The sequence below is a fragment of the Capra hircus genome, chromosome 17 (genome assembly GCF_001704415.2).
Source record: "Capra hircus breed San Clemente chromosome 17, ASM170441v1, whole genome shotgun sequence".
NCBI classification, from domain to species: Eukaryota; Metazoa; Chordata; class Mammalia; order Artiodactyla; family Bovidae; genus Capra; species Capra hircus.
This window is the reverse complement of record NC_030824.1, coordinates 4,941,335-4,968,879: the sequence shown is the minus strand read 5'-3', so window position 1 is coordinate 4,968,879 and position 27,545 is coordinate 4,941,335. Positions and strand designations below refer to the sequence as shown.

At 55.6% G+C, this 27,545-nt stretch overlaps 1 protein-coding gene across 5 annotated transcripts; it reads right to left on the bottom strand.

Annotated features, from left to right (window-relative positions):
* HPS4 (HPS4, biogenesis of lysosomal organelles complex 3 subunit 2) lies at positions 155-27,537 on the bottom strand. Of its 5 annotated transcripts, none has more exons than XR_001919363.1 (15): positions 27,451-27,537; positions 25,504-26,025; positions 23,004-23,094; positions 21,167-21,310; positions 16,612-16,719; positions 16,178-16,294; positions 14,687-14,781; positions 13,807-13,879; positions 11,948-11,984; positions 11,209-11,305; positions 9,834-10,662; positions 5,607-5,739; positions 5,065-5,173; positions 2,435-3,269; positions 155-1,280 (listed from the first exon to the last, which is right to left on the bottom strand). XR_001919363.1 is itself a non-coding variant. In XM_018061063.1 (15 exons), exons 2-15 carry the CDS (start codon positions 25,542-25,544, stop codon positions 3,121-3,123), a joined length of 2,037 nt encoding a protein of 678 aa, XP_017916552.1. In that variant the 5' UTR covers positions 25,545-26,025; positions 27,451-27,537; the 3' UTR covers positions 2,004-3,120. The 5 variants fall into 5 exon arrangements, 4 of the variants coding, with proteins under 4 accessions (XP_017916552.1, XP_017916551.1, XP_017916550.1 ...); XM_018061063.1 differs by lacking the exon at positions 155-1,280 and adding an exon at positions 4,146-4,159 and having other exon boundaries at positions 2,004-3,269; XM_018061062.1 differs by lacking the exon at positions 155-1,280 and adding an exon at positions 26,511-26,722 and having other exon boundaries at positions 2,004-3,269; positions 27,451-27,517.

Sequence of the window (27,545 nt, the reverse complement as noted above, 5' to 3'; positions counted from 1 at the left end):
ATCCTTCTACCTGCCCAAAGTGCAGGCAGAGGTGGGGATCTAGGTCATCCTTGAATCTGTCCGTTTCTCTCCATCGTCTGTCCACAGCCTCCGACGGCGGTGGGCGGTGGGCGGTGGGCGGTGGGCGGTGGGCAGTGGGCGGCGGGGGGGGGGGGGAGGGGGGAGGTTTCCACTCCTGCCGTGCTTCTCGCCTATCCGGGAGCCAGGGACGTTTCCAGCGAGGAGCAAATCAAGCCACTGCCGTTTCAAGGCTTCTTCGCCCAGCGCCTCGGCAACTTGCCTGGTGCGGGCATGCTCCAGCAGGAATGAGCAGGAAGGGGAGGGAGTGCTCCATTTCTCCCCTCCTTGTGTGGCGTAGGTCTTCCAGGTGGGAAGGGCACGGCTGGGATCTGGACTGACTATCCGGCATTTGGCCTAAGGGCCCAAGCCGCTAAGGAGCCTGGTGGGCGGGTGAGATGTGGGCCACCACGCATACACACCATCTATTGCTGTAATCAATGACCCCAAGAGCGGCTTAAAACGACACACATTTATCATCTCCCATGCTTCCTGAGGGCTAGAGATTCTGAAGTGGCTTGGCTTGATGGTTCTGGCTGTTTTTCTCAGGGCTGAATCAGATGAGGACAGGCAGGACCTGCCGTTGTCTGGTGAAGGCCACTGGGGCCGGGCAACCTGTCTCCAAGAGGCTCACTTCACACGGCCACGGGCAGGAGACCCCACCCCCGGGACATCTCCCCACGATAGGTGGACCAAGAGAGAGGTGGCAGCTGCGATGTTTTGTGACCTACCCTCAGAAGCCACACTGGCATCTTGGCAACATTCTGGTCATTAAAAACGAAGCACTCCATCCAGCCCTCACTCAAGGGCGAGAGTCAGGTCCTGAAATTGTAGCAGAAAAATTCCGGACTTTCTAAAATACTTACTTGGCTGCGTCAGGTCTTAGTTGTGGCCTGCGAGGTCTCTGGTTGTGTGCGGACTTGCGCTGTGGCTTGCAGGCTCAGGCGTCATGTGCCGCACGGGCTCAGTTACTCTGCGGCGTGTGGAGTCTTAGCTCCCCGACCAGGGATCAAACCTGCATACCCCTCACTGCAAGGCGGATTCTTAACCCACTGGACCACCAGGCGAGTCCCTGTTGGCTTACTCCCACACTTTGCTCTGCAGACCTCACGCTCTTCCTGTGACGTGGAGACTCCGCTCAGAGGGAGGCACTGGGCTGCCTTGACCGCAGACTCTAGGAACCAGGATTCTGCGTTTTACGTGTTTTCAGCCCAATAGCAGCCCTGGGAAACGAGACGGTGAGAGAGGTTTCTGGAAGCAAAGCAAAAATGATCATCTGCCAATAGCCTGGCACCTTGGAAAGGGCCCAGAATAGGCGGGAGGCTGCCTTGTGAAGCAGATCTCATGTGGAAGTGTCCTCGAACCCAGGCACTCAGCCGAGCTACTGAGGGCGGGGGTATGAACATGGACTCGGGGGCTCTGAGTTCTGTCCCTGCGTCAACAGGTAACAGGTCAGATTTTCGCCAACCTCAAGACTTGCAGATCTCACAACTCTAGAGCATCGGCAGCAAGTCTGGCTGATTAGAAATACTGCAGGACAGGAAGGGAATGGGTTCTGTGTCCGTCAGTCACGGGAAGGTGCCTGCAGAGGCTCGCCCAGGTCTTGGAAGTTTTCCTCCGACAGTCCGGCAGAGAAGCGGGACAAAGTGCATTTCCCTAGCTTCAGCTACAGCCCTCCTTCATCTGGGAAGCTCACTGTCTTAGGCCAGCCAGGGGCAGGAGGGACTCCAGAGAGGTGACAGAAAGGGGGCTGTGGGCCTGGTGTGTGGTGCAGCCTTGCTGAAGCTGGTGCTGTCCGCCCCCAACCCTCACACACAGACTGCGCTGACATGCCCTTCCTCCCTAGCCTGGCTGGATCAGGCAGGGCAGAAAGGTGACCACGCAGAGTACACACACGCACGTACATCTATACGTACGTATCCCCATCAGAACTCAGTACTCAGAACTCAGTACCATTTCTGGCTACTTTATTTTTGGCCCTTAGCAACTTGTTTCAAGAAAAAGACCCCATGTCATAAACAGGAGATACTGGCTCACTGGCATGAAGTTACACTGCAGTTTTCACATGGAGTCTTAGGTGCTTCTGGTAAAGATCTGGTTAGGATTTTGGTAAATATTTTCATTCTGTGACTTGCATCGTATCATCACAGAATGTTGGACCGTAACGTCACCAAACTGATGTTCTAAGTCCTACCCCGGCCTGGCAACAGCCAGAGCAGAATGCTGTCCCCTCTCATGCAGCATCCCCCTCCCTGAAAAGCAGCTCTGCTTCTGCTCTAAGACCTTTTAGAAACTCCTGTTTGGGACCCTCACTCGAAGCAACCAGCAGCACCACCCACTTCCAGCCAAGGGGCCGGCCTGGCCAGCCATCACCCACCTCCGGGTCCCGGTGCCCCAGGCTCCTTTCGTGTCATTGAGATCGCCCCTTCCCCACCGTGGGTGATCCAGAAGATCCAGACAAGGCAGTCTCAGCATCCCCGACCGCTTCCTGTGCACCGATCCCCCAGGAGGACCGTGGTGAAGACAGCCTGAGAAGTGGGTGCACGGTGTGCTTGCAGACAGACAGACCTGTCTCCTGGCTCTGCAGTCACCTCGGACCCACCCCCTGCAGACAGCAAGGGACATGCACTCTAGACCAGGGACAGTGGGGTTCTAGAAGGACACCAGCCTCAGTCTCCGTGTACGAGTCAAGGCTGGGGTGGAGCAGCCCCAGGAAACGTCGGGCGCCCTGGCCTCTGTGTAATGGGGGAGTCACTGACCCGGGCCCCTGGGGTGGAAAGAGCCGTGGTCCCACCCTGGCCCCCGCACCACCCACGCTGTCAAGTTCTTTACCACAAGCTCTAGGTCTGCCAACCCGAGGAACAACCCCCTCCAGCCCTGATCCACAGAAGGAGTAACAAACACTCAAAAACTGCAGTCCCCAAAAAGAGGACTATTCCAGGGAAAGTAAAACAGAGGTGCTTTCCACTTAACAAGACGGCACTTCCTCTGCTGGGGTTTGATTTGAGAGTCACCGCGAGGGTCAGGAGCGACCCACGGTTCAGAGCAGGTTCACCCCGTGCTTCAGCAGCTTCTGTTTGGCTTTGCCTGGGAGGCCGAAGGCACCGTCCTGCGGGTTCGGGAAGCCAGAGCTCCGCGCCGCTGTGGCCAGCTGCTGGAAGTAGGTTTCCTGAACAGGGTTGCAGCAGGCGTATACAGCCGTGGAGGCGTTCCTGGTAGGGGGCAGAGAGGAGACCACAGTCCAGCACCATGCAGACCTCAGGCCCCCAGAGACCCCGGGAGGTCTCTGGCCCAGCAGGACAAGCACGGGCCCAGTCACTGTGGCCACAGAGAAGGGGCGCCTCGGGGTTCCGAGCACGGGTCTGGAGGTCCCACGCAACCTGGGTGCTCACCCCAGCCCTGAGACTTCTGGCTGTGGGAGTCTCAGCTTTCTCATCAGAAGAATAGATGACAGCAGTCAATTCCCTCACTGAGACTTCATGGAGTAAATGAGTTAGGAATGGATACAAATCACTCAGCCCGTGGTGAGATGGTTCAGAAATGGAGGCTGTTCTTTCCATTACTGTTACTCAAATGAGCTACGTATCCCACCACGAAAAGTCTCAGCTCCGAGGAAGGTGAGACGCTGCAGGTCCACAGGTGGGGGGTGGGTCTGGGTTGCCAGCGTGGGCAGCTCTGACTTAAAGCCAGAGGAGGCACATTTATTGTGGAAAGATACACAGAAATATTGGCTGGAGACAGCGCTGGGCAGCAGAAACGCCCGCACTCCCGTGTGGCAGCTGACAGATGTTAGAACCTGGTCAGCCAGGCCCAGAGCCCACGCCCCACACAGACACACAGACACACACACACACGCCCCAACCACAAACGTGCGTGGTGGGGCGTGCCGCAGAGAGGAGACACCTGGGCGCAGATGCTGACTCGGCCTCTGATCTGCGGCGACTCATCCACCCTACTGCGTACTTGTGTCTCAGTTCCCTTGTCTGTGATGAGGTTACAAAGAATGTACCCGACCAACCCACTCCAGAGTAGAGTGCACACACGCATCACACACAGAGCAAGCACTCCCCTCTGATCCTCTAACTTGCCTTCTTTTCTGCTACTGGTTTCGTAAGAGAAGCATGTAGAGAGAAAAAGTAGAGTTTAGTTGGTTAAAGACTGTAAATGCCACTAATTAACAGGTCTAGATCTGCTGGCCTGAAGCTGTTCCAGACACGCAACAAAGTGAAAAAGGAACTTAAGAAACAGCAAGTGCATGTGCTCCAGTTCTTTTAAGAAGACAGACCAGTAAAATAATAAAAAACACTGATCATGTTTTTTATATGGGCTACCCCAGTGGTTCAGTGATAAAGAATCCTTGCCTGCCAATGCAAGAGATGAGGGGTTCGATCCCTGTATTGGGAAGATCCCCTGGAGAAGGGAATGGCGACCCACTCCAGTATTCCTACCTGGAGAATCCCATGGACAGAGGAGCCTGGTGGCTACAAACCACGGGGTCGCAAGAATCAGACGCGACTGAGGGACTGAGCAGCAGCACCTCTTATGTGCAAAAATAACCCAACTAATGCCAAGAAAACCTGGGGTGCGATACACCATACTGCTGACTGTGAGCATCTGGGGGCACGTGCTGGTGGGGGGAGGACACGCTGCCCTTGGGAGACCTTTGAGGTGGGGACATCTGGATGTTGTGGTCAGGAGCACACAGGACTTGTCCAGTTGGAAGACAGACGACAGCCCCTCCTCCGCCCCCAGTGACTGATGGAAACACCGAGATGGGGAGGGCCTTGGGTCCCCTCCCTGCTGTCCCTCAGTGTCTGGAGCAGCCCGAGCCCCAGGAAGGGACCCAGCATGTACAGGACTCAGGGAAGCCTGAGGGTGGATGACAGCAGCCCGAAGGGCGGGTCAGGGAGGCCCGGGCCGGTCCTCGCACTGGTCTTCATCGGGTTGTGAGTGAGGCTCTGCCAGGGACCCCGGGTGCAGGGCTGGGAGCGGCCTGGGGACACTCACCTGACGGTCACCTCGTACAGCGTGGGCAGCCAGGAGAAGTCGGAATGCATCAGGCTGACAGCCTGGAGGAAGCGGTGGTCCTGCGCCGTGGTCACCTGCGGCAGGTTGGCTTCCGGAAGAGGACACAGAAGTCGTCATGCGTGGCAGAGTGCCGCCCCCCAGTACACCCAAACCCAGAACCACCAAAAGCTGGGATGAAGTGAGGCCCCCCAGGCAGGAGCGTGGGTGCCCAGAGGCAGAGGGACAGAGGCCGGGGTGCTGGGCCCTCCCACTACCCCTGATGGTGGTCAACACTTGTCTCGGCACACGTGTGTCGAAGCCGGGAGGCGACCCCATCACAGTCTGGATGCGGGTGCTTCTCTCAAAATGCTGGAGAAAGGGCCAGAAAGAGACCAGCCACAAAGAGTTTGCCGAGAGTAGTTAAACCCGGTCGGAGCTGGGCTCCGAGAAAGAGCATCCTGACCACAGAGCACCCCCCCGTCAAGCCAGGGAGCTGGGCCCGGGTGCTGACCCCCCACCCACTTCCTGGAGGTGGCCCTTACCTGCTAGCAAGTTCTGGACGCGGTCGTAGTGTGCGAAGCTGTAGGTTCTGGCCGCAGGGGCTGCTTGGTCCCGGGGCAGCGTCTCGCTCAAGTGCACCTCCAGCCCGTTGAGGGACGCCAGGCTGCCGTGGTACTGCGGAGCGGGAGGGGACAGGCCGCCGCCACTCAGCAGGCCACCCGAGGAGGGCCGCCGGGTCGCCCGACTTAGCGCCACGGGGGCTAGGACCCATGTTTGGAGAGGTCCCGACTTCTGCCCTGAGGTCCTAAACCTCTTAAAAGTGTTCATCGCTCAGTCGTGTCTGGCTCTTTGCGACCCCATGGACTGTAGCCCACCAGGCCCCTCTGTCCATGGAATTCTCCAGGCAGGAATACCGGAGTGGGTTGCCATTCCCTTCTCCAGGGGATCTTCCCGACCCAGGGATCGAACCCCGGTCTACAACATTGCAGGCAAATTCTTTACCGTTTGAGCCACCAGAGAGACCTTTTCAAACTTGTAGAAAAATAAGAACATAGAGGGAAGCCAAAAAGTAAAAGAAGGGGTAAAAAGGAAAACAAGCTAAGAAGAACAGCCCAGAACCTCAGCATCCAGGCGGAGCTGCGGGCAGGCGGCCCGCCCCCTCCTCACCACGCTGCCGCCACGCCGGCCCCCACCCCGCGCGTCTCAGCCACACTGAGACGTCATGACGTCATCCGCGTGTGCAGCGCGGCCCCCTCCCTCCCGGGAACCCGAGCAGACCTAGGGGCGCGGGTGGGCGGCTCTCGGCTCACTGGCCCAGGGGAGGACCCGGCTGAAGAAGGCCGTGCGGGGCCGAGGCCCAGGCACCTCTATGTTCCATCGCCTCCCGGGGGGATGTCACGTGCAGATGCCGTGGGAACACAGGACTGTCCCCTTTCGTATGAGTCGTTGTTTATAAGCTACAGATGGGCGTCAGACTATACAACGGCTGATGCTAGTTCTGCGACCTAACGATATAGCATGAACTTCCCTCTTCAATCTGTTTTCCCACAACAACATTTTCCAATGACCAACGGCTGAGCTCTGGGGCCCATCAAGCGGGGATGTCACACCCGATGGACCTGAAATAGGGACCCATGGGGCCGCCTCGGGGGCTACTGAAGTCACAAGGAGACAGTGGCTAGCGCCCAGGTGAACGAGCCCGTGTCTGAGCCTCTTCCTAGCCAGACCACCAGGGCCAGTTACAGAGGTTTTTGCACCTTGTTCTTTTCATCTGCAAAATAGGAATATCATTGCTGACTGGCAGAAGTCAAATAACATATGTACACTCTGTCCATTCTAAAGTGCTCCCTGGAGGGAGGCGTTTTCCTGAAGTCAAGAATATGAAAATCATCGTCCTTGAAGAAGCGCTCTCTCTTCCATGAGCACCCGTCCCTGGACTAACAAGACGTGTCTGTGGGCTGACTTATTTCACAACAGCTGTGCAAAACACTATGCGCAATAAAAAGGCTCAGCGATGCAGAGAGAATGTTCTGAGGTGAATGTCAGAAAGCTCAGGCGTCATCTTGGGGAGCACCCTGGACTTAAATTAGCATTTCTGACCCATGTTGCAGAAACGAAACTCAGGCATTAGTTCTGGCTACAAGGTTTACGCGGCGTCCCCAGGGCCCAGCAGCCAGCCTGGCTCCCAGGAGGTGCCCGGTCCACAGCCACTTGGTGACTGGACCTCGACCGTGAACTAGGCACTGTCAGCTGCAGGCTGTGAATGACAGGCAGTGTCCAGGAGGACAGGCAGAGACCAGGGGTTGGCAAACATGGCCCGTGGACCATTTTTATAGCCTGAGAACTAAGATTGGTTTTTATATTTTTATATGGTTAGAAAAAAAAGAGTCAAAAGAATAATACTGTGATGTGAAATTATATGAAGTTCCAAGTTTTGTGTCCATAACAGTGTGCTGTAACACAGCCCCAGTTTACATACTGTTTATGGTTGTTTTTGTATTTTAACAGCAGAGGGGAAGAGCTGTACAAAGCAGAAAACATCTGCTGTGTATCCCTTCACTTTAGAGTCTGCCAGCCCCGAGACACGCTACCACATACATGACCTGCACAACACGCAAGGGCACACGGAGCTGAGGCTGTGCTGGGACCCCCTGCCTTTTAGTCCACGGCAAAGTTAGTGGCTCACTGTCAGTGCACGCCCAAACATGCAGAAGAGTCGCTGCAGGGACACCCATGTACTCAGAAGCACGAGTTTCAGGGGAGAGGAAGGCTTTTTCGTATTTTCTGCCAACACACTAACCTCGGGCCTCGTCTGCTCTACACTCATAGTTCCCCATCCTGCTGGAGCAATGAATAACTGACCCCATCACTGTGGCTGAAAGTCACTGAGATGATCTCAGGGTTCTGAGCAGGAAACTGTCGGTGGCTCTCTGCTGCCCCCTGGTGGGGGAAGCCGACTCTGCTCCCTCTGAACTGGGGGTCCTCTCCCTGGCTGCTCCCCACTCACCCCCGTCACCCAGCGCCCTGACCCACCCTCAGCAAGCAGAAACGGTGGCAGCTGGCCCACGCAAAGACGTGATGGCAAAACGACACAGAGCTGTGGCGATGAGTCCTTCCCAGGGGGACTGCGCTCACGGTCACGTCTGAGTGTCGTGCACCAGGTGAGGGGCGGTGGCAGGGTGGGGGCCTGGCTTTTCTGACAGCAGCAGAGAGTCCGGAGGGAAATCAGGTCAACTGTTTTGTGTGCAGGTCAGGACCGAAAGGCAGTGAAAGCTCTCTGCCAGTTATAAAGGAGACAGCCTCTGGGTCTGATCAGCCGACTCCCCTCTCAAACCAGCAAGCTGATCAAAGTCTGTTACACCCTTCTCTTTTTAGGAAAGACTGGTTCTCCTTTTCTGTAAAGCTGTGTTCTCTCTCCTCCCCGACCCCAAAACCTCCTGTCCGTGAAAGCCCAGGGAGGTCATTGTCCTGACACCAGGATGGGCCGTGACAGACCAAGTGCTGTGTCCATGTATAAAGGGCCACGGAAGGCAGGCCTTCAGTCCTTCACCTTCCCACCTGCCGGGCCATGGTCAGGCCCACAGGGGACAGAGGGGTCGGGGTGGGGGCCGGGAAACAAGCAAGAGGTGTGGACCCGCCCCATGCGTTAGCTAGGTCTCCATCGCTACTTCAGGGCGAGATGGGCGTCACCGTGCCGGGCCCCAGCGCTGGTCAAGGCTTGGCAGAAGTAGCAGATGTAAATTATTTACATACAGCAAATGCAGCATGAACCCTAATTTATCTCCTCTCTGAGCAGCCTGTGCTGGTTTTTCTTTCTATCTTGGGGGGGCCTCGTCTGAGCTGGGCGCTAAGCTGAACAGACCATGAGACTGAGGTGTGGGGGGAGGGGGAGGATGGACGTGTGGAACTGCACGCCTGGTCCCCGAGCTGTTACAATGAGGTGGGGGGCGGGGGGGGGGATGTTGGTCAGAGCCAGGGGGATGGAGGTGGAGAGGGTGACCTGGGGCCTGGGAAAAGGGGAGACGGGCCAGGCAGGTGCGGGAGGGCTCCGTGCGGGGACCCGCCTTCCCTCCTCCACTGCACTCCAAGGGGGAGCCGCTCCTTTACAAAGGGTCATGGGCCCTGCATGCTAATAAGATGAGCTTAGCATAATATAGATTGAAGAACAGAAACACGGCGGGCCCCAGGACGCCGTTCGCCCTGCAGCAGTCTCAACCTGCTGCTCTTACCTCCGCTGCTTCCCTGGCAACTAAAGCAGGGCTGTTACTATGGCAACTGCATCCAGCGTGGACCCCAGCCCAGAGGTCAGTGAGCCTCTAGGCTTGGGGGCAGAGCTGCACGAGTTTCAGCGGCGCCTTCTGGAGCCAGTCATCATTTCAGAGGGCCCAGGCTCCTAGGAAGGAGCTTCAGATGGACGGGAATTGGGGCTCGTGGAGAAACCCAACCCAGGTGGTAACACATGCAGACTCCAGCCACACAGAGACGTGAGGGCTGCCGGGCGGGGGTGAGGCCATGTGTGGTCACTGCCCAGCACCCTCCCAGGTCACTACGAACCAGAGACCCCGAGAAAGTGGGGACGCTGGAGAGGGCAGCCCTGGTGGCTGCCTTTGCACTTGGCTCTGTGCTTGGCACTGGACGCTCACCGCCCACAAACAGGGAGGTGGGCACTCCCTGCACCCCACCATATAAACAAGGGCGCTTGTACCGGGCCGTGCAGCTGACAGCTGAGCCCGATCCCGCCCCAGCCCCCCACCCCGCTGCACACTCACCACCTCGTCCACGGCTGCGCGGTCCCCCAGCAGCGGCTCCTCGGCCAGCAGCGACAGCACCAGGCCCTTGACGCTGTGCGTGTAGAGGTTCATCCGCACGAGCCCCTCGCAGGAGGCCAGGCTCACCCTGGACGCGGTTCTGTCTGCAGAGGGGCCTTCGTCTGAGGGGTCTGTGGAGTCCGGGCCGGGGGTCAAGAAGCACTCGGGAGCCCCACTGCGGTGTTGCTCTCCACCGTGTTCCTCCAGGGGCAGTTCAGTGCCCCTCTGCCTCAAATCCAAGCAAGGTGCCCGCCCAGGCCCGCTCGTCCTGCCGGGGACGTGGTCTTCCCTGGTGACGGGGGCTTGGCCACCATTGCCAGCAAGGTCTGCGGGCTGCTCGAGGGCTCCATTCTGGGGGACCACCTCAGGAGCAGAGGCGGGGAGGCGGCCCAGGGGCAGGGCCCCGTGCGGCTTGGCTCCGGGACTGCCGGGGTTGTGGACAGATTGCTCACAACCAGGACCCCCGCCATCTGCAGCAGGATGGCCCGGGGATGCTTCTGTTTTCTGAGCCTCTGGGATATGGATTTCAGACAAGTCCAGGTCCCCGTTCCCCCCAAACAAACCCGAACCCTTGTCCTCAGCAGTGCAGTGCCACATTGCAGGCAGCGTGATCTTCAGGTCAGGGCCGGGCCAGTGTCCGTTCTCCCCGCTGCCATCTGCCCAGGCGGCATCAGGAGATGGGGGTTCAGGTGTGATCATCGAGGTCTGAGCCTTGGAGCCCACGTGTCCGGGGGCGTTTTCTTTCGGAGCGGCTGAAGGCTCCTGGAGTCTGGCTGGAGGCACCGGAGCGCTGGTGAGGAAGGGCAGACGACTGAGTGTGGGCAAGGCCCTGCCCGGGGGACTAAAGCAGCTTCCTTACAAATAACAGGCACTGGCGACGTGTGCTGCCACACGGTGACACCAGGGTCACAGGAAGTGGCAGAGCCCCCTGGATCAGAGGCACCCAGGTCTGGGGCTTAACTGCGAGTCAGGTACTATACGGGCGGCTGCACGAATGCTGTTTCCACCTTTCATGATGAACGCAAGACGTAGACGTTACTGGATCCATTTTACAGATGGAAAAACTGAGGCTCAGGCAGGGAATGGACTTGCCCACGGTCACACAGCAGGTAAGCCACGGATCTCAGATCTGAAACCTACGCTTGTCTCACTCTGCCAGATGCCCCTCATCTCTGCTGAAGGTTCAATTGTCCATCCCTCAGCCCCACCCCCTGCCAGGGCAGAGCAGGGAGAAGAGGGCATCGTGGGAGGATGGGATGCACGGGACTTCTGGATGAGCCCATGGGAGGGAGTGCCTGACATGTGGGTTCAGAGGAGCCTCTTTGAGCCCCCTTACCTGGCCGGGGGCTCCCGGGGAAACTCGCGGAGACTGGCGGCTTCCTCTTCAGTCAGGAAAACAGGCATGATCTGAACGTTGGGAGGGAGCGCAGCTCCTAGAAGGGCAGAGCAATGTGGTCAGGGCCCTCTCTGGGCCAGAGAAGATGGGGGGCAGGAAGTGTTTTGGGGATGATGCCTCCAGCCTGCAGGCCAGCCCAGCAAGCAGCTCTGGGCTCCGTTCCCCAGAACAGAAGCCACGAAGCTGCAGCTACAGTTTCTGCCGTCAGCAAGGAAAAGGCCATGTGGGCCATTCTGCTCCCAGAGTGACGTTTGGTGGAAGAAAACTGACCGGCACTTAAGACAGAACCTGGATCAAAAGCACTTCTAACTGACCAAAGGGGTCTGCCTGAACTTAGGCTTCAAACTAAACCCCGCTCTGCTGCCAAAGGTCTTCCTGGCAGTGGCTCTGCCATCACCCTCTCCCCATCGTCACCTTCTGGAACTCATCTGAGCAGCCTCATGGTGCTGAGGGTTAAGGAGGAGCTGAAAGGGAGGATTTAAAAGCTGTGCCTAAAATCAGAGGCTTTACAACTGGGATTTTGAGAGTCACTTTGCCCTTGCAACGTTGTTAATATTTCCCTGATCTCACGAGCCGACGGGATAACTGTTTGGGACTGCTCTGCCTTCCACGTGACTTGGACAGGGCCAGGCTGCTTATAGGCCGTTTCCAAAACGTGGCAGGACACCCGTCTACTCACCACATTCCTGCAGGGCGTCCCCTCCCGTAGGTTTCCTCTGAAAATAAACAGACAGGCGTCGGTGCAGGTCACCGCGTGCTCCCCCTGACCTGCCCGTTGGGACCGCGTGCTGCCATCTGTCCCTAAAACGTGGCCGAGGCCCGGGTGCTGGGCCCAGCCGCTCGCCCACAGCAACGCGGATGGAACCAATCCCCCCAGGCTGCCTGCTCCCCGCCGGGGCTGGGGTCACGCCGGCTAAGGCGGCCACGCCACCCAGGCGCATACCGGCGTCCCCCCTTTCCGATCTCTCATTCCTCCTCTCGGGAAAGGACAGCGAGCGTTCCCGTGCTCCCAGACCTCCAGGGAAGTCATCTTCCAGAATACGGCCACATCTCCCACAGCCCTGGCTGCAGCCCACACAGGCCCCACTGTGACAGCAGCGTGAGGGGCCTAAACCCGAGGCGAGGCCAGTGGCCTCTGCATTTACAACCAAGGCGGGGAACCCGGGGAATCTCCTCCAAAGAGCGTCTCCACCGAAAGGACCCAGCAAAGCAAGAGGAAAACCAAAAACTGCTCTTCTAGCCAAAATGACTTGCCCTCCTCTGAAAGGATGTGGTTTCCTTCACAGAAGCTAACTCCAGACAAAAATTATTTTCAAAAAAATCACATAGAATCCCCTCGCCCACAAGCCAATCCTGTGAACACAGGGCACATTTTCCTGTAAAGTCCGTGCATTTTTAAAATACTTTGAGCACACATTACATAAAGTTCTATTTCTCTGCTCGAAAGAGGGACTCTCAGTTTCTGTCATGAGAGCGCCTTCGGCCATGTTTAATGGCTGACTGAAGTCACAGGAAGCTCGCCGTGGTGCGGGGGAACTCAGCACTCCCTGACTTGAGACCACCATCAGCAAGCTGTCTGCAAAGGGCAGGCCAGTCAGTGCTTTGGGCACTGCGGCTGTAGGTCTCTGTCCAGCTACTCAAGCTGCGGCCGTGGCGGTAAAGCAGGCCAAGGAAACATGGCAGGCAACCAGCCCGCAGCTCCTGCCTTAGATGTCTCAGTGATAATCTGATTTTTCACTTTCATAAACCTTGTTGTGACAAGAGTTTTGAGTATAAACCTTTTCCAGCAGTCGGATGACTTCCTTAGTATTGATTCTCAGAGCTGAACAAGGGTGGAAAGGAAAAGACCCTCTCCGCCCTCTCCTTATCAGACAGTTCACCAGGAGGGGTGTTCTCACGCCGCCTGCACCACAGTGAGGGAGCCGGAATAGAGCCCCACGTGCGTTTTTAAATGTCTGCTGACATAGCAAGTGCAAAAAGCTAGCCTTCCGACAGATTTAAAACCAGTTTCACACACTAAGAATCAACTCATAAAACAAAAGAGAAAAGAGCTCCAAGGATATGTGCCAAACGCTAGCGGTGATTATCTCCACGTGGCCCAGCTGTGGGCAGTTTTATTCTCAATGAGCACGTTATGACTTCTCCTTCATTATGAAAACAATTAGGCAAATATAAGATAGAAGTATTTTAAAAGCCACTGTCATCCTAAGCCATCTTTTACAGTCTCTGAAAAAAATCCAACATTGCTTTGACATAAGGCCTACCCTGCGGGAAGTCATATTCTCACAGTTCCACCTGGATGGAAGAAAAACCAACCATCCAAGCCGACCACGCAGGAGGAAACATTTTCTTCCAGCTTTGTCAGGACCTCACTTGAGGGGGACCACACGGATGGATGGGGGTCCTAAGAAGGACATGGCAGCCCCCTGCCCCACTGCCCCATCCAGTGCTGGTGATCAGCCTTGCCCGACACAAAGACAGACTCGCTGGGGGACACTCCCCGCCGGGGGGAGGGTGCGCGGGGAGGGGGTTTTATACCTGGTCCTGACGTGCCACGCGATGAAGCAGGACCTTGGCCGTGACGGAGGGCGGGAGCTGGGTGCTGACGATCCTGGACAGGAACCAGGACACCAGAGAAGAAACAGAGTCAGGACCTGGCATCAAGACAGTCCCAGCACCCGCAGCAGCTCGGATCTGGGGGACACAGCTGGTGGGAGTGTCACCTGGGGAGGCACTCACAGGGGCCCTCTGGCTGTTCCCCATCAAAGTTTTAAATGTAGAAACGCTTGGACCGACTTGTACTAAGAATATTCCTAAGGTGCCGGGAGGGCTTCTCCAGGGTACATCCCTCCAGGATCATAGCACTGGACACAGAGCACCAGCTCCCCTGCCTCTGACCGGGATGGCCGAGCCTCCTTGAGGCCCGGAGGCAGCGTGGAGGGCTCCCAGGCCCTCTAAGAGGCCCTCCAGCCGGGTGAAGCGGCGCAGCGAGGCCTCCGTGAGGCTAGCCCGAGGCAGACCCAGCCACACAGCTGCAGGAGCCCAAGCAGCAGCGCGGACGGTGCGCTGGGACCCTGGGCGGCAGGGGCGAGCCGTGGGCCTCATCCCCTCTCCTGACGGCGGTGGGGGCCGGAGACCGACCACTCTGGGAGCGTGGCCCAGCTGAGAGCTGCGTGGATCTCTGCAAAGCCGCCTTGTGCACTCCTCACTCTTCTCTGGACACAACAGCTTCCAAGTCCCCAGGGACAGGCACGGCCCCTCAATCGAATCTAAACTACCCTCGAGTTGCCAAAGAATACCAGCTGAAACTGGCCACACACAGAGCTCTCGGCTCCCCAGGCCCGATCAGGAGGTGGCTGGGTGGTCAGGGCTGCAGCGGGGGGTGGGGAGAGGGAGAAGGGGCGGGGGTACTACTCACAGTCCCGCGTAGAGGATGCAGCCGGCGAGCACATGGGGCGCGCGCTGGCAGGTCTGCAGGATGAGGGCCGCCTTGAGCAGGAGCAGGGGCTCCACCTGTGTGGGGCGAGGCAAGCCCTGGTCAGCACACCCCGTGGGCAGGAGGGGACGGGCAGGGGGCTGCGGAGGGCAAACGCACTGCTGGGAGCCTGAGCCCGGAGGGAGGGCGTGCTGCACACTGGTCACGTCACGCCTCTGACATCCTGCACAGCTGCCACCACAGAATGGCAGCTGCTTGGGACTAGGGGGCCTCCCTGAAGCCAGGAGGCAGAGAGAACTGGGCATATGGCTCTTCACAGGGACCGTGCACATCGCCAAGGAGGCCCTGATCGGTGGTGCGGAGACCAGGAAGCAGCCGCAGGGGAGAGCCCGCCCCTCAGATTCAGGTCAGGTGAGCCCACCCTCCCCTGCAGCCCAAGGCCCTGTGGCAGGTGGCTTACTGTCTGACCCGGTCCCCTAACTCAGCCAGAAGGGAAATGGAAGCATCGCAGCCTTTCACGTGGGGGAGCACGTCTCAGTCCTCAGTCCTTGTAAAAAGTCCCTAAAGGCACAGGCAGAGGATCTGAACCTACTCACGAAGGGCCAGCAGTGGCCACCGGCCTCCTCCAGGTTCCTGCCTGGCAGCCGGAGCCTGCGGTACCCGGGAGCAGTTGGCACTGAGTGTTAAGGAGCCACGCTGGAGCCCTTACCGTGGGCGGTTAGTTCCTTCACAGCCACTCGGAAAGCTCTGGGCCAACTTCCAAGAAGCCCTCCAAACAGGAGCGGGAAAACCCGTCCTTGTTTCTAGCATGGAGCCAGTGCCACACCCCAGGGACAGGGACAGGGTCCCCACCCGCAGAGACCCAGGCCACGCATGGTGGAAGGTCCCACTCCCAAGATGCTCGGGGCACGGGCAGGGCTTCTCAAGGCACCGCTCACACACACCCGCCCCCCCGCTGTGATGACGAGGATGTGACGTCTGCCAAGGCCAAGGCCACCAGCCTGCAGCAGTGCAGGTGGCCTCCCGTCACCATGTGCCGAGGGGACAGCTCAGGGACAGACCCTGCCCAGCCCCCCTGTCCCAGACAGTGGCTGCCCTGGGCCTTTCTGGATGCTGAGAATAACTAATGATAACGCTGAGAAGGGGGCCTTCAGATTACGGAATTCAGCACGTCTGGGCATTAACAAAGCAATAACACTCTTTCCTGGGCATCTGTCCTTTACGTAACTGTCCCAGTTTCAGCCCCAGAACAGTCCTGGGAGGTGGGTGTCACGCCGCTCCACGGGTAAGGAGAACGAGGCTGAGACAGGTGACCTGACTGGTCCTAGCCCACGCGGCTGGCAAGCGCCGCCTGGAACCTGAATTCTTTACAGCCATGGGGACAGAGGGACAGCTCATCGAAGGGGAAGCGCCCGCGTCCAGAAGCCCAGTTCCCATCCACGCATGCAGCGGGCGGGGTGCTGAGCTGGTTACTTTGGTTCGATCCAGGTGCCAGAGGCAGTTGAAGATCTTGTGCAGGTCACCCGTGTTCCCCAGGATGTGCTCAATGAGCGTGTCCCACTCGGCACGCAGTTCTTCCCGCGGGCAGCTCTGAAACAGAACAGCCGGCGTCAGCACCCACAATCCCGAGACACGCGCTCCAGCGGGGACTCCAGCCCCCCGCAGAACTGTCCCTCACGCAGACCCGGCTGGCAGGGAGGGCATCTTCTGAACTGCCCACATCCCCAGGCAAGGAGAGGAGAGAAGGTGGATGAACGGGCCCCAGGCCACCAGGGAAGAAAGGCGTCCAGGAGGGGGTCAGGGGGCCCATGACCCTATTGCTGACATGTCATGTTTGTGTAAAGGGTTCCCGATGCCCGGATGCCTAAAGAGGTTCCACGTGAGCCTCCCTGCTGCCCTCCTCATACCTTGCAGGCCAGAGACACGGGCCCATTGTGAAAACGAAAGAAGCCAATGAGCCGGTGCAGAAGCTGCTTGCAGCTGACGTCGGGGAGCTCCACGGCACAGCCCAGCACCTGCAGAGGACAGCGTTTTCCTGTTCTCAGATGCCAAGCCTGAAGTCCTGGTACCCAAGGTTCACTAAGCCAGACTCCACGGGCCCCTGGAGATCCATCCTCTGTGTGCAGCCCCACACCCTCCCCCAGCCATGCAGCGCTCCACAGGAAACGGGTGTGTTTTGAACCCACTCCTGCTGCCCAAGCTGGAATCATCATCCCTGCTTCCTGCTCATCTGCCCGGGCATCCCCACCCCCCCAGCCCCCTCCCAACACACAGATTCCAGCTCCCCAGGCCTGCTCTCATCACTGCAGCCAACCGTGACCTCTCTCCTGAACCCCCGTATGGTCACCACTATGATCTGGACACTGGATGTTTCATTTGGGTTTCACAGCAAACATGGGATCCAGACTGTTAGGAGTGGCCATCCCTTCTCCAGCTGGACGGGGCGCTTCCATAACCCGCACCCAGTGCATTGTCACGCCAGCGCGGAGCATCGGCGGTGTTCCGTTCCACAGACATAGACACTTGCTCAGTTAGGAAGTAATCTGGCCCCCTGTTTATGGAGCTTGAAGAAAACTTCATCTTCTTTCACTCACTAATTCTACCTGGAGGAATCTCTCCTAAGGGAACCATCAGAAACTTCAACAAACCAACTCTGAACAAAAACACATAAACAAACAGATGCTCTCTGAATGTAAGCGCCACGCAAGTGCCATCAACACTCTGGAGCCCAGTTAAGTGCTTACTTCTCCCCCAGTTATTCTACAGATTGAAAGAAATCCTAATAATCTCACCAACTTTCCTTCAGAGACTGACAAACTGATTCTGCAACAGAAATACAAAGGACTGAAAAGAGCAAACGCTGTCTCGGAGAGGAGTAAGTTTGGAGGACTTCCCCCAGCTGATTTCAAGACTTATTCCCCCAGCTGATTTCAAAGCTACAGACATCAAGACGGAGCAGTACGTGTGCAGAATCTTCAGAAAGGCCAGTGGGCAAGAACAGCAAGCCCAGAAGCAGAGCCGGACTTAAACGGCCACTTGAGCTCCAACAAAGGAGCCCCAGGAAGCAAATAGGAAAAGGCAAGTTTTTCAACAGCAGTGCTAGAACAATGGGGCATCTGCAAGGAGAAAAGGCCCTTTGACCTCTGCTCATGCTATTCACGAGGATTTATCCAAGGTGGATTACAGACCTAAATTTAAAAGCTAACACTACGAAACGTGCTCCCTCCACCGCCACCCCCCAGAATTGGAGAATGTCTTCTCTAATGAGGTAGGCAGTGGTTTTAGACAGGATACAGGAAGCAATAACTGTAAAAGATAAAACTGATAGACTTCATTAAAACCAAAAAACGCCTCATCAAAAGACATTACTAAGAAACTTAAGCACACCCAGAGACTGGGGGAAAATATCTCAAAGGAAGATACCCAATGTCCACGAAGCACATGAAGAAGCCCTGCTGTCACTAGTCATGGGGGAAGTGCAAATTAACACCTATTGCGCCAGTGGCTAAAATTGTGAATAAACAGACTGACATGCCTGCTGGTGAGGGTGTGAAGTACCTGGGCTTCTCATAGACTGTCAGTGGGAATGCAAGATGGTGCAACCACTTTGGGCAAACGTCTGGCAGTTTCTTATAAAATCCACACACACCTACCCTATGATCCAGCAATTTCACGCCTAGGTATTTACCCATGAGAAAAGGAAATGTATGTCCACAGAAAAGACTTGTATAGCCATGTTTTTAGAGCCTTACTCTTCGTTTATTTGCAATGTTGTTAACTCCCGCTAAACAGCAAAGTGATTCAGGGATACATATGTGTGTGCTAAGTCGCTTCATTCATGTCAGACTCTTTGTGACCCTATGGACTGTAGCCTGCCAGGCTCCTCTGTTCATGGGATTCTCCAGGCAAGAACAGTGGAGTGGGTTGCCATGCCCTCCTCCAGGGGATCTTCCCAACCGGGGATCAAACAAATGTCTTGTGCGTTGGCAAGCAGGTTCTTTACCATGAGTGCTACCTGGGAAGCCACATATATTCTTTTTCAGACTGTTTTCCATTATGGTTAATCACAGGATATGGAATCTAGTTCCCCGTTACCACACAGCAGGGCCTTGTGTATCCATCCTGTATGTTTGCACCTGCTACTCGCAAACTCCCAGTACTCCCCTCCCTTAACCTCCTCTCCCTTGGCAACCACAAGCCTGTTCCCTGTAGCTGTGAGACTTGTTCTGTTTCGTAGCTGTTCGTTTGTGTCCTATTTTAGAGTCCGCGTATAGGTGATATCACGTGTTATTTGTCTTTCAGGCTTCCGTTTCTGACTTCCTTCACTTAGTATGACAATCTCAAGTTTGATCCATGTTGCTGCGAATGGCATCAGTCCATTCTTTTCTATGGCTGAGTAGTATGCCACTGTATACAACGGGCCGCATCCTCTTGGCCCGTTCACCTGTCAGTGGACGTTTTCTGTGTCTTGGCTGCTGTAACTGGCGCTGCCGTGAACAGCGGTGCATGTGGCTTTTTTTTCCTCCCACATTTACTTGGCTGCACCAAGCCTTAGTTGTGGCATGTGGGATCTTCAGTCTGTGCTGTGGCGTGTGGAATCTCTAGCTGCAGCCTGTGGGATCCAGTTCCCTGACCAGGGATCGAACCCAGGCCCCGCATTGGGAGTGTGGACCACCAGGGAAGTGAAGTATCTTTCTTAGTTAGAGTTTTGCATGGATATGTGCCCGGGAGTGGGACTGCTGGATCATTTGGTAGCTCCATTTTCAGTTTTCTGAGGAACCTCTGTGCTGTTTTACACAGTGCGTGCGTGCCAAGGCGCTTCATTCGTGTCTGACTCTTTGCAGCCCTATGGACTGTAGCCCACCAGACTCCTCTGTCCATGGCATTCTCCAGGCAAGAATATTGCCATACCCTCCTCCCGGGGATGTGCCCAACCCAGGGATCAAGCCACATCGCTTCCGTCTCTTGCGCTGGCAGGCGGGTTCTTTACCACTAGCGCCACCTGGGAAGCCCTGTTCTCCACAGTGGCTGCACCAATTTACATCCCACCAACAGCGTAGGAGGCTTCCCTTTTCTCCACGCCCGCTCCAGCATTTATTATCGGTAGACTTTTGATGATGGCTGTGAGGGGATACCTCATTGCAGTTTTGACACTCATTTCTCTAGACCCTTATCAATCTTAAGTGCCCCCAACTGGACAAAGTTCCTGTGTCCAGGAAAAGGAGAATGAGTAAGTAGACCAGCACATGTAGACTGTGGCCTACCGCTCAGTGATAAGCAGGATGCAGCGCGGGGCCGGGCAGCAACGTGGATGAGCCCCGGTTAAGCGGTAGGACAGGACGCTGTACAGAGGAACGACGTGAGTATTAGTCCACTTACATGACACCCTAGGACAGGCAGAATTCTTCTTTGGTGGGAACACTCCGAACAGTGTTACCTGGGATGCGGGGGGAGGGGACGGAATTAAGGACATAAGGGAGCTTCCTGGCGTGATGCTGACATATTCTGTATCTTGATAGGGATTTGTGTTATAGAGGTGCACCATTTATCCACACGCACCAAATACAGTCAAGATTTGCCTACTTCATCGCATGTAAATGAATTTCACCTCAAAAAAGAGCAGAAGAACCCCAGACACATATTGAACTCTCGTTAACGTGCCGCACGATGGCGCATTTGGGGCCAGGCGGTAAGGTGTATACTCATATGTGCAACTTCAGAAAGCATTAAAATAGAGGATAAAGGGATGAATAGACAGTATGTGATAAAGCAACGCCAACGAAGGGTTCACTGTAGAATCTCAGAGGCATGTGGGCATTCACCATACAGTTCTTTCAACCGTTTGGTATGTTAGGAAATTTTCACAATAAAACATTGGAAATAATACCTATAAAGGCGAAGATACTTCCTCACAGGTAAGCATCCATTTCCCTCAGGAATAAATTTAAAATAAGAGTAGGCAGGAGACAAAGGGACTTGAGAGTAAAGGGTACTACTCGCTGTAAGTGGTTTTGTTTTTTTTTTTTCCCTTAATGGTCCTTGGAGACCTAACCTACATGCACCAGTGTCTTCAAGTTTCGAGCTCCCTTCCCCAGTAAGTGTGGAAAGTACAGGGAAGAATAGAGGAGAAACAAGAAAAGACGGAGATTAAAAACTCAGTTCGCATCACAGAGCAAAAAGAACATCCACAGGACGACAGAAGTCTTTCAAAAGCAAAGCGAACGCCGGCTTGCGCAATGCAGGCTGTGATAGTGACGTTTGGGAGAGCGCTCAGCTCTGATGGCACCCACAGAGAGGGACTCGGGCATCGTGGATGACACACAGGCAGGGGACGAGGCAGCAGGCTCAGGAGTCACGGCAAGGGTTACCTTGTAAACCCCGCTGTCACGACACCTCTCAGCAAGACAGGCGCCTCTTTGTAGAGGCGACCCCGCCGGCACTGGTTCAGCCTGGCAAACTTACCCAGAGGTAATCACCGTCAACCTCTACAGCGAACTTCAGTTTCCGCAGGCGGACAAGGGTGGGAGGAGCGCCGGAAATGTGGGAAACGCAGTGGACAACCCCGGCGATCTGTCCACACAGCAGCTCCTGTTGGTCCAGCAGGGTCTGGGGAGAGGAGCCAGTCCAGACATGAGGCTGAAGGTCCTGAACTCCCAGGTCGTTCCTCAGAGTCGGGGTTGGCAGACTGCAGCCCGGAGGCCAGATCGGCCCTGCTGCCTGCTTCTCTCTATAATCTGTGAGCCCAGGATGGCTTTTACAGTTTTTTAAGGGTTGTCAAAACAACAACAAGGAAGAACACGTGACAGAGACCTTGCGCGGCTTACAAAGCCTAAAGCATTGGCCCTTTTGAGGCCAAGCGGGCTGAACCTTGCCCAGAGTGTCACAGAACGCCCACAGTGAATGCAGCAGATGAAGGCCCAGAACGGCATTCCTGTTTCCAGGCCTGCACACATATCCCCATTCAGATTCCCGTGGAGAGACCAGAGTGGTGCAGACTAATCCCCGCTCTGCAAGTCAGAGCACATTCACGTGAGCAAACACACGGGCCTCCCAACCCGCCTTCACCTTCACGCTAAGTAAACCCCCGGGGGAGATAGCACGGGATGCCACGGAGAATGCAGCACTCGTGCCTCAAAGGGCTGAACCTGGACTCAGTCAAGGCTCTAGATCCTCTAGTTTACAGGAAAGGCTCTGGGCAGAACGCACCGAATGACCCCACTGTGAGGAAGGGACCAGCCCAGTCCAGAGCGGGACTCGTGCTGACGCTCCCCTGCATCAGGGACCTGGTGTCTTCAGTAAGTCAGTGGCGCAGGGGAGACAGCATGGGGGGAGTGGGTGAGCAGTGTCATACGGTAAGAGGGACTTGAAACAACCGCACGGGGTTTGTGGGTCTTGTTTGGATGCTGATTAGGAGAGAAGGAAGAGAGAGAGAGAGGGAGAGGGAAGGAAGGGCTGAGTAACATCTCAGACAATAAAGGCGAAATGGGAACACAGACTATATAGGATGGTATTACTGTCACCAATGGCAACTTTCGCCGAGCGGGATGTTACCCAAATATGCCCTTTCCAGTTAGAGGTGTTCCCTGATGCTGGTGAGATGACACCACGTCTAGGATCTGCTTCAAATACTCCAGGGGGAAAAACAAGAGTAGGGAGGAGTTAGGCTAGCTCATGACAGGCTGGTCAGGTGGTGATCCTTGTTGAAGGCGGGCACACGAGGGCTGACGACTCACTCCTCTTTGCTCGTATATGTTTGGAGAAAAGTTTATCTTTTTTTTTCCCCAATGGAGCAGACAGAAAATCGTGACAGTAACTGAGAGGTAGAGAAGGCAGAAGTACTGGGCCGCTGGCTTGGGCATTTCAACGTCAGAACAGCAACAAAGATACGAGAAAGGGAGCAGGGCTTCCCTGGTGGCCCAGGGGTTACGGATCTGCCTGCCAGTGCAGGGCATGTGGGTTCGATCCCTGGCCTGGGAAGAGTCCACATACCTCGGAGCAACTAAGCCCACGTGCCACAGCTACTGAAGCCCGCGCTCTAGAGCCCGCGCTCTGCAACAAGAGAAGCCACCGAAAGGAGCAGCCTGTGCACCAGAGCCAGAGGGCAGCCGCCACTGGTGCACCCAGAGAAAGCCTGTGTGCAGCAGCAAGACCCCGCGTAGCCAAAACCATAATCACAGTCATAATCAAGACAGAACGAGAGCGTAGAAGTGGGAAATGCCTGGATTATGCGAAGAAAACTGTCCAGATATAAACCCTTCGGAAGGTCATGGGTCCCCACCGAGTGAGCCGAGTGGCTTACCTGCGGGGGGTAAAAGTAACAGATGCCAGCTCTGGTTGGATCTCCTTCTCCCTTCACCTGGGAACCATCATAGAGGAAAAAATAGTTCCACCTGCCAAGAGAAGAGAAAGGAGCTGTGTTCCCTTCCATCCCATGAGCAGGGCCTTGTAACACACAGCTTCCGGTGGCCCAGCCCAAGAGGGACTCACGCCTCGGTATCTGAAAAGCCTTCTGGGGGCCCCAGAGGAGAAGGAAGCTGAGAGCTACAAAGAGATAAGACCATTTCGTAAGTGCGGCCAACTCAAGCTAAAAACACGCCTCCATCCAGCTGTCTGACCCTCTGCCCCAAAACACAGCGAGCAGCTAAGGAAAGACAGTGCGGCCACGATGACGCCTCTTATTTGAGACACTGCGCCTTAACTCGGTACCCACGCGGTTTGGTAACGTGTCTTCTAAGATGCTGATAAGTTAGGGATGTCTTAGCTGCCCTCACAACTGCTGGGCACGAGACCTCCTGCCACTGTGTCGTTTAACACACGCACGCTGAGGGCTTGTGGCGTGCACTGCGTTCGCCAGCCCTGGGGCCACGGCGAGCAAAGGGACACAGGGAACGTGCAGTCTCCAGGCAGGAGAGCACGTCCGTAAGCCGAAACCTGAGTCCCAGGGACTTCCCCGGTGGTCCGCTGGTGAAGACGCCGCAATCCCACTGCAGGGGGCGCAGCTTCAACCCCTGGCTGAGGAAGTTAAGATTCCACATGCCACCTGGCTCGGCCAAAAAAATTACAAAACAGAAACTAAAAGCCTCACCCCTCCTTCGACAGGACCCCTCATCAAACTTCTGATTTCCTCTCCGCAGAGGAGGCTCTCTTCTCAATTCCCACAACCCTCTGCTCTTCCCTAAAGACTCGGGGTCTCCTCTGCGGTATGACTGTAATTATCTCCTTAAGACCGCAAGGCAAACTCCCCAGGCTGGCCCTGGGTTCAGCCTCTGTCTCTGAAAGCATGCCCGTCAGGCCAGAGCAGTGACTGCACTCATCTCCCCAATCTACACCCTCCCCCTGCCGCCCTCCCTGGCCCCCACTTTATCCTCCCCGTGACAAGCAGTAACTCTGTTTCCAGCACATTCCGCTTGCCCGAGTTCTAGATCCGGCTTCAGGGCAAGAGCAGATCAAAAATGCCTTGGGTGCAGCTCAGAAACCCCATTGCCGGGTGGCAAGCCTCTTGTAATGTAACGTACAGACACAGCATATCACTGTGTTGGGTACAGTGTTATCCGTCAGTTATGTTTCAGACAAAATGTCATAGAACAAGATGGGATGTGTGGTTATCAGAGGCAGGGGGTGGGGGAAGTGGGGATCGGATGAAGGTAGTCAAAAGGTACAACCTTCCAGTTGTAAGTAGCGCCAGGGTTGTAACGTGTTGTTGCTGTTGTTTACTCGCTGGCGCCGTCTCCGACTCTTTGCGACCCCGTGGACTATAGCCCACCAGGCTCCTCTGTCCATGGGATTCTCCAGGCAAGAACACTGGAGTGGGTTGCCATTTCTTCCTCCAGGGGATCTCCCCAGCCTAGGGATAGATCCCGCATCTCTTACATGCCCCCTGCATCGGCAGGAGGCTTCTTTACTGCTGAGCCACCAGCAAAGGCCTGGTGTAACAGTATGATAAATGTAATTAACACTGCCATGTGTTATATATGAAAGTTGTTAAACAGAGTAAATCCTGAGTTCTCATTACAAGGAAAAAACTTTTCCTTTTATTTTGTATCTGTGTAAGATGATGGATGCTCACTAACCTGACTGTAATCTTTTCATGATTATGTGAGTTACAGTGCTGAATGTCAATTATATGTCAGTGAATTGGAAGCTTGTATGTAGATAAATACACGAATGAACGAATGAAACCCCACTGCTGGGCTCCCGTCCACCTCTTCCTCATGTTCCCTGGGTGAAAGTGCCCCGACTCTTGACAGGCCCACAAAGAACACTTGAGTGTCATTTTGAACTGCACACATAGAAATGTCATAAACTCTGCTCATTCTTTTGAAACCACGCCTCTCACTTTCCTCTCCTCGATTCAACATTCGCTGAACCAAATTCAGACAGGCTTAACCCATTTAGGGTTAAGAAGAGTTTCAGGCAGGTGTTGTGTAATACCCCTCAAGAGCCAGTCTGGCCAAACTTCTCCTCGTGGGGAAATTCCCCACGGCCACCTCTGCCTGTCTCTAAAAAGCAAGGACTCGATTGCCTATGGTACTGTCACAGCCCAGCTGCAGAATCCAGCCACGGCTATCCTTTCTGCAATCTACCAGCAGCGCTAGACCCTGCAAGAGGCTTGTGCCGTCACAACACATCAGCTTCAGAGAGAAATGGCCCTTGATTGGTGGCTCTGAGGAAAATGGTACCCACCCTCCCACCCCCCTCTTAATTAAATTTAGACAATCCAGTTGGGGATTTTCAGTTCACCTAAAACATCTGTCCAGCAGCCTGGCAGGAACTAAACCCTCGCAGGCCCTGCTACTCACCAGGAGGCCAACTTGCTCTCTGTGGAGGTGGAGGCCGCCATTTACTCTCCGACGGCCCTCATTCTCTTCATTTGGGTTTTCTTTTCCAGTCTGGCTTTATTCTCCCCAGCAGTGGCAATTCCTCCGGGTCCCCAGTCTGCTGAATCCGGATGTGGGGCGTTTAGGTGTCTTCAGTCGCCAGCAGTGACTTATCTAGTTTTCATTCAGCATGAAAGTGCTGCTTCCCTTCCCTGGAGGCCCTTCGGTCCCATCAGTACCTCCAGCCTCTCAGAAAGAATAGAATAAAAGCAAGATTGTTCCAGAAAGTCAAAGCCACCAATCTGGTTCCATGAGCATCAGCTCTCTGGCCCTCTGCGGAACGAACCCTTCAAAGAGCTCCTCACCAGGCACGCCCCTGGACAGGCGAGATGCATTCTGAAGGCGGTGCCCTGAAGCAGTGTCTAGCTTGTCTTCTTCAAAGCCATTCTGAAGGCTTCTTCTTTAAAGTTTGAAGCTTCCCATTCAAAGATCAGTCCCTTGGCCCTAAAATAAACACAAGGCATAGATTATTTCAGAATCCCATGAGTGAGCATGTGACCCAGCAGAGCTAAGCAAATGGTATGCTTCAAAAGAGCTTTCCAGAAAGTTGAAAAGCGTGTTTCAAGATCCAAAAGAGAGGGGAGCAAAACCTCAGAGTAAGTCCCACAGTTAACTTGTAAAAGTTATGTCACACGTAAGATAAAATTAAATAACTGGTGTGAAAAAGCTTTGGGTGTTGAGCACAGTGATACAAATGAAACAGCTGCTGTAGTAATAATGGAACTCAGATTAAGGAACTGTCACCTCGACAGCCCCAAAGTAGTCTAAAACATGTAGAATCCCAGAGCTGGGCATGTTTCCAGAAGACAGAGAATTTAACAAGTGACATTCAAACTCCCACAAGAGGAGAGAAAACTCATGAAATTTCAAACTCAGAAAGGATGAGGGCATCACTTTAATCCTCTCTTGTACTCTCCTTCAGTAACTACCTTGACTGTCTCTGGCTTCCTCCCTCCAGTGTTAAATTTATCCTTCCACCAAGCTGAAACTTGTCTTCAAGTAAACACCACACTCTCCAGGAAAACAAAACAAGGTCTGATCCTTTGGTCACTTCAAATCTGTATTACCAACCGTCACTTTCTCCAAGCTCAGTGTCCCCAGGGACATGGTTTCAAATGCTTGCTCACCATCTGCCATCCTCCTGGGAACACAAGGGAGTTTTGTTTTTTCTTTTTTAAGCTCCTTTGGTAGAAGTCCCTAGAGAGGACACCACACGAGTCTTTGGTGGCCTGTAAAACCTGTCTTTTCTCAGCTCTTGCTATCCTGGGGTGGGCCTCACTGGGGTCATACTCATGGCATCTGAGAAGCATATTGGGATGCCTAAGGAGGCGGTATCTAAGCCCCCAGGGGCCAAGGACTGCATCCTGAAACCCCCATCCCTTGTTCCCAGGGGACTGGGCCGTCCTCAGCCAAGGTCCACTCGCTTATCTGAAAGGTCCAGAAGGAGCCGGTAATGGTCCGAGGGTAGGGCAACTCTTGGGATGAGGCCGCAGAAGTCCCTGGCGGGGGGCGTTGGCGGGGGGAGGCGGTGATGTGTGGCCTCAGGGTCTGCAGAGCAGGCAAAGGGGCGCGACCGACCGCGATGGGCCGGGAAAGCGATGGCTACCCGCAGGTGGCAGCGGGACGTGTCTGGCCTCAGCTTCAGGGAGCTGGCATTGGTGGACAAAAAGGCGCAGGGGTCAATCGGGGCCCGGCTCACAGCGCGGAGGGGCGCCCAGAAGGCGCTCTCCGCCGGGGTCCCCCTCTCCCCCGCTTCGGTGTCCCTGCGCCGCCGGGCACTGCCCACCCGCCGGAGTCGCCAGGCAGCCCCAGGGTCGGCGATCGGGCTTCCGGACCTGGTGGTCCCCGCCACTCCCGCCCGGTACCTACGCGCGCGGCAGAGCGGTCCCAGGGTCACGCGCCACCTGAGCCTACCGCCCCCGTGAAGTTCCCGCAGGACTGGCGCGCGCCGATGACGTAGGGTC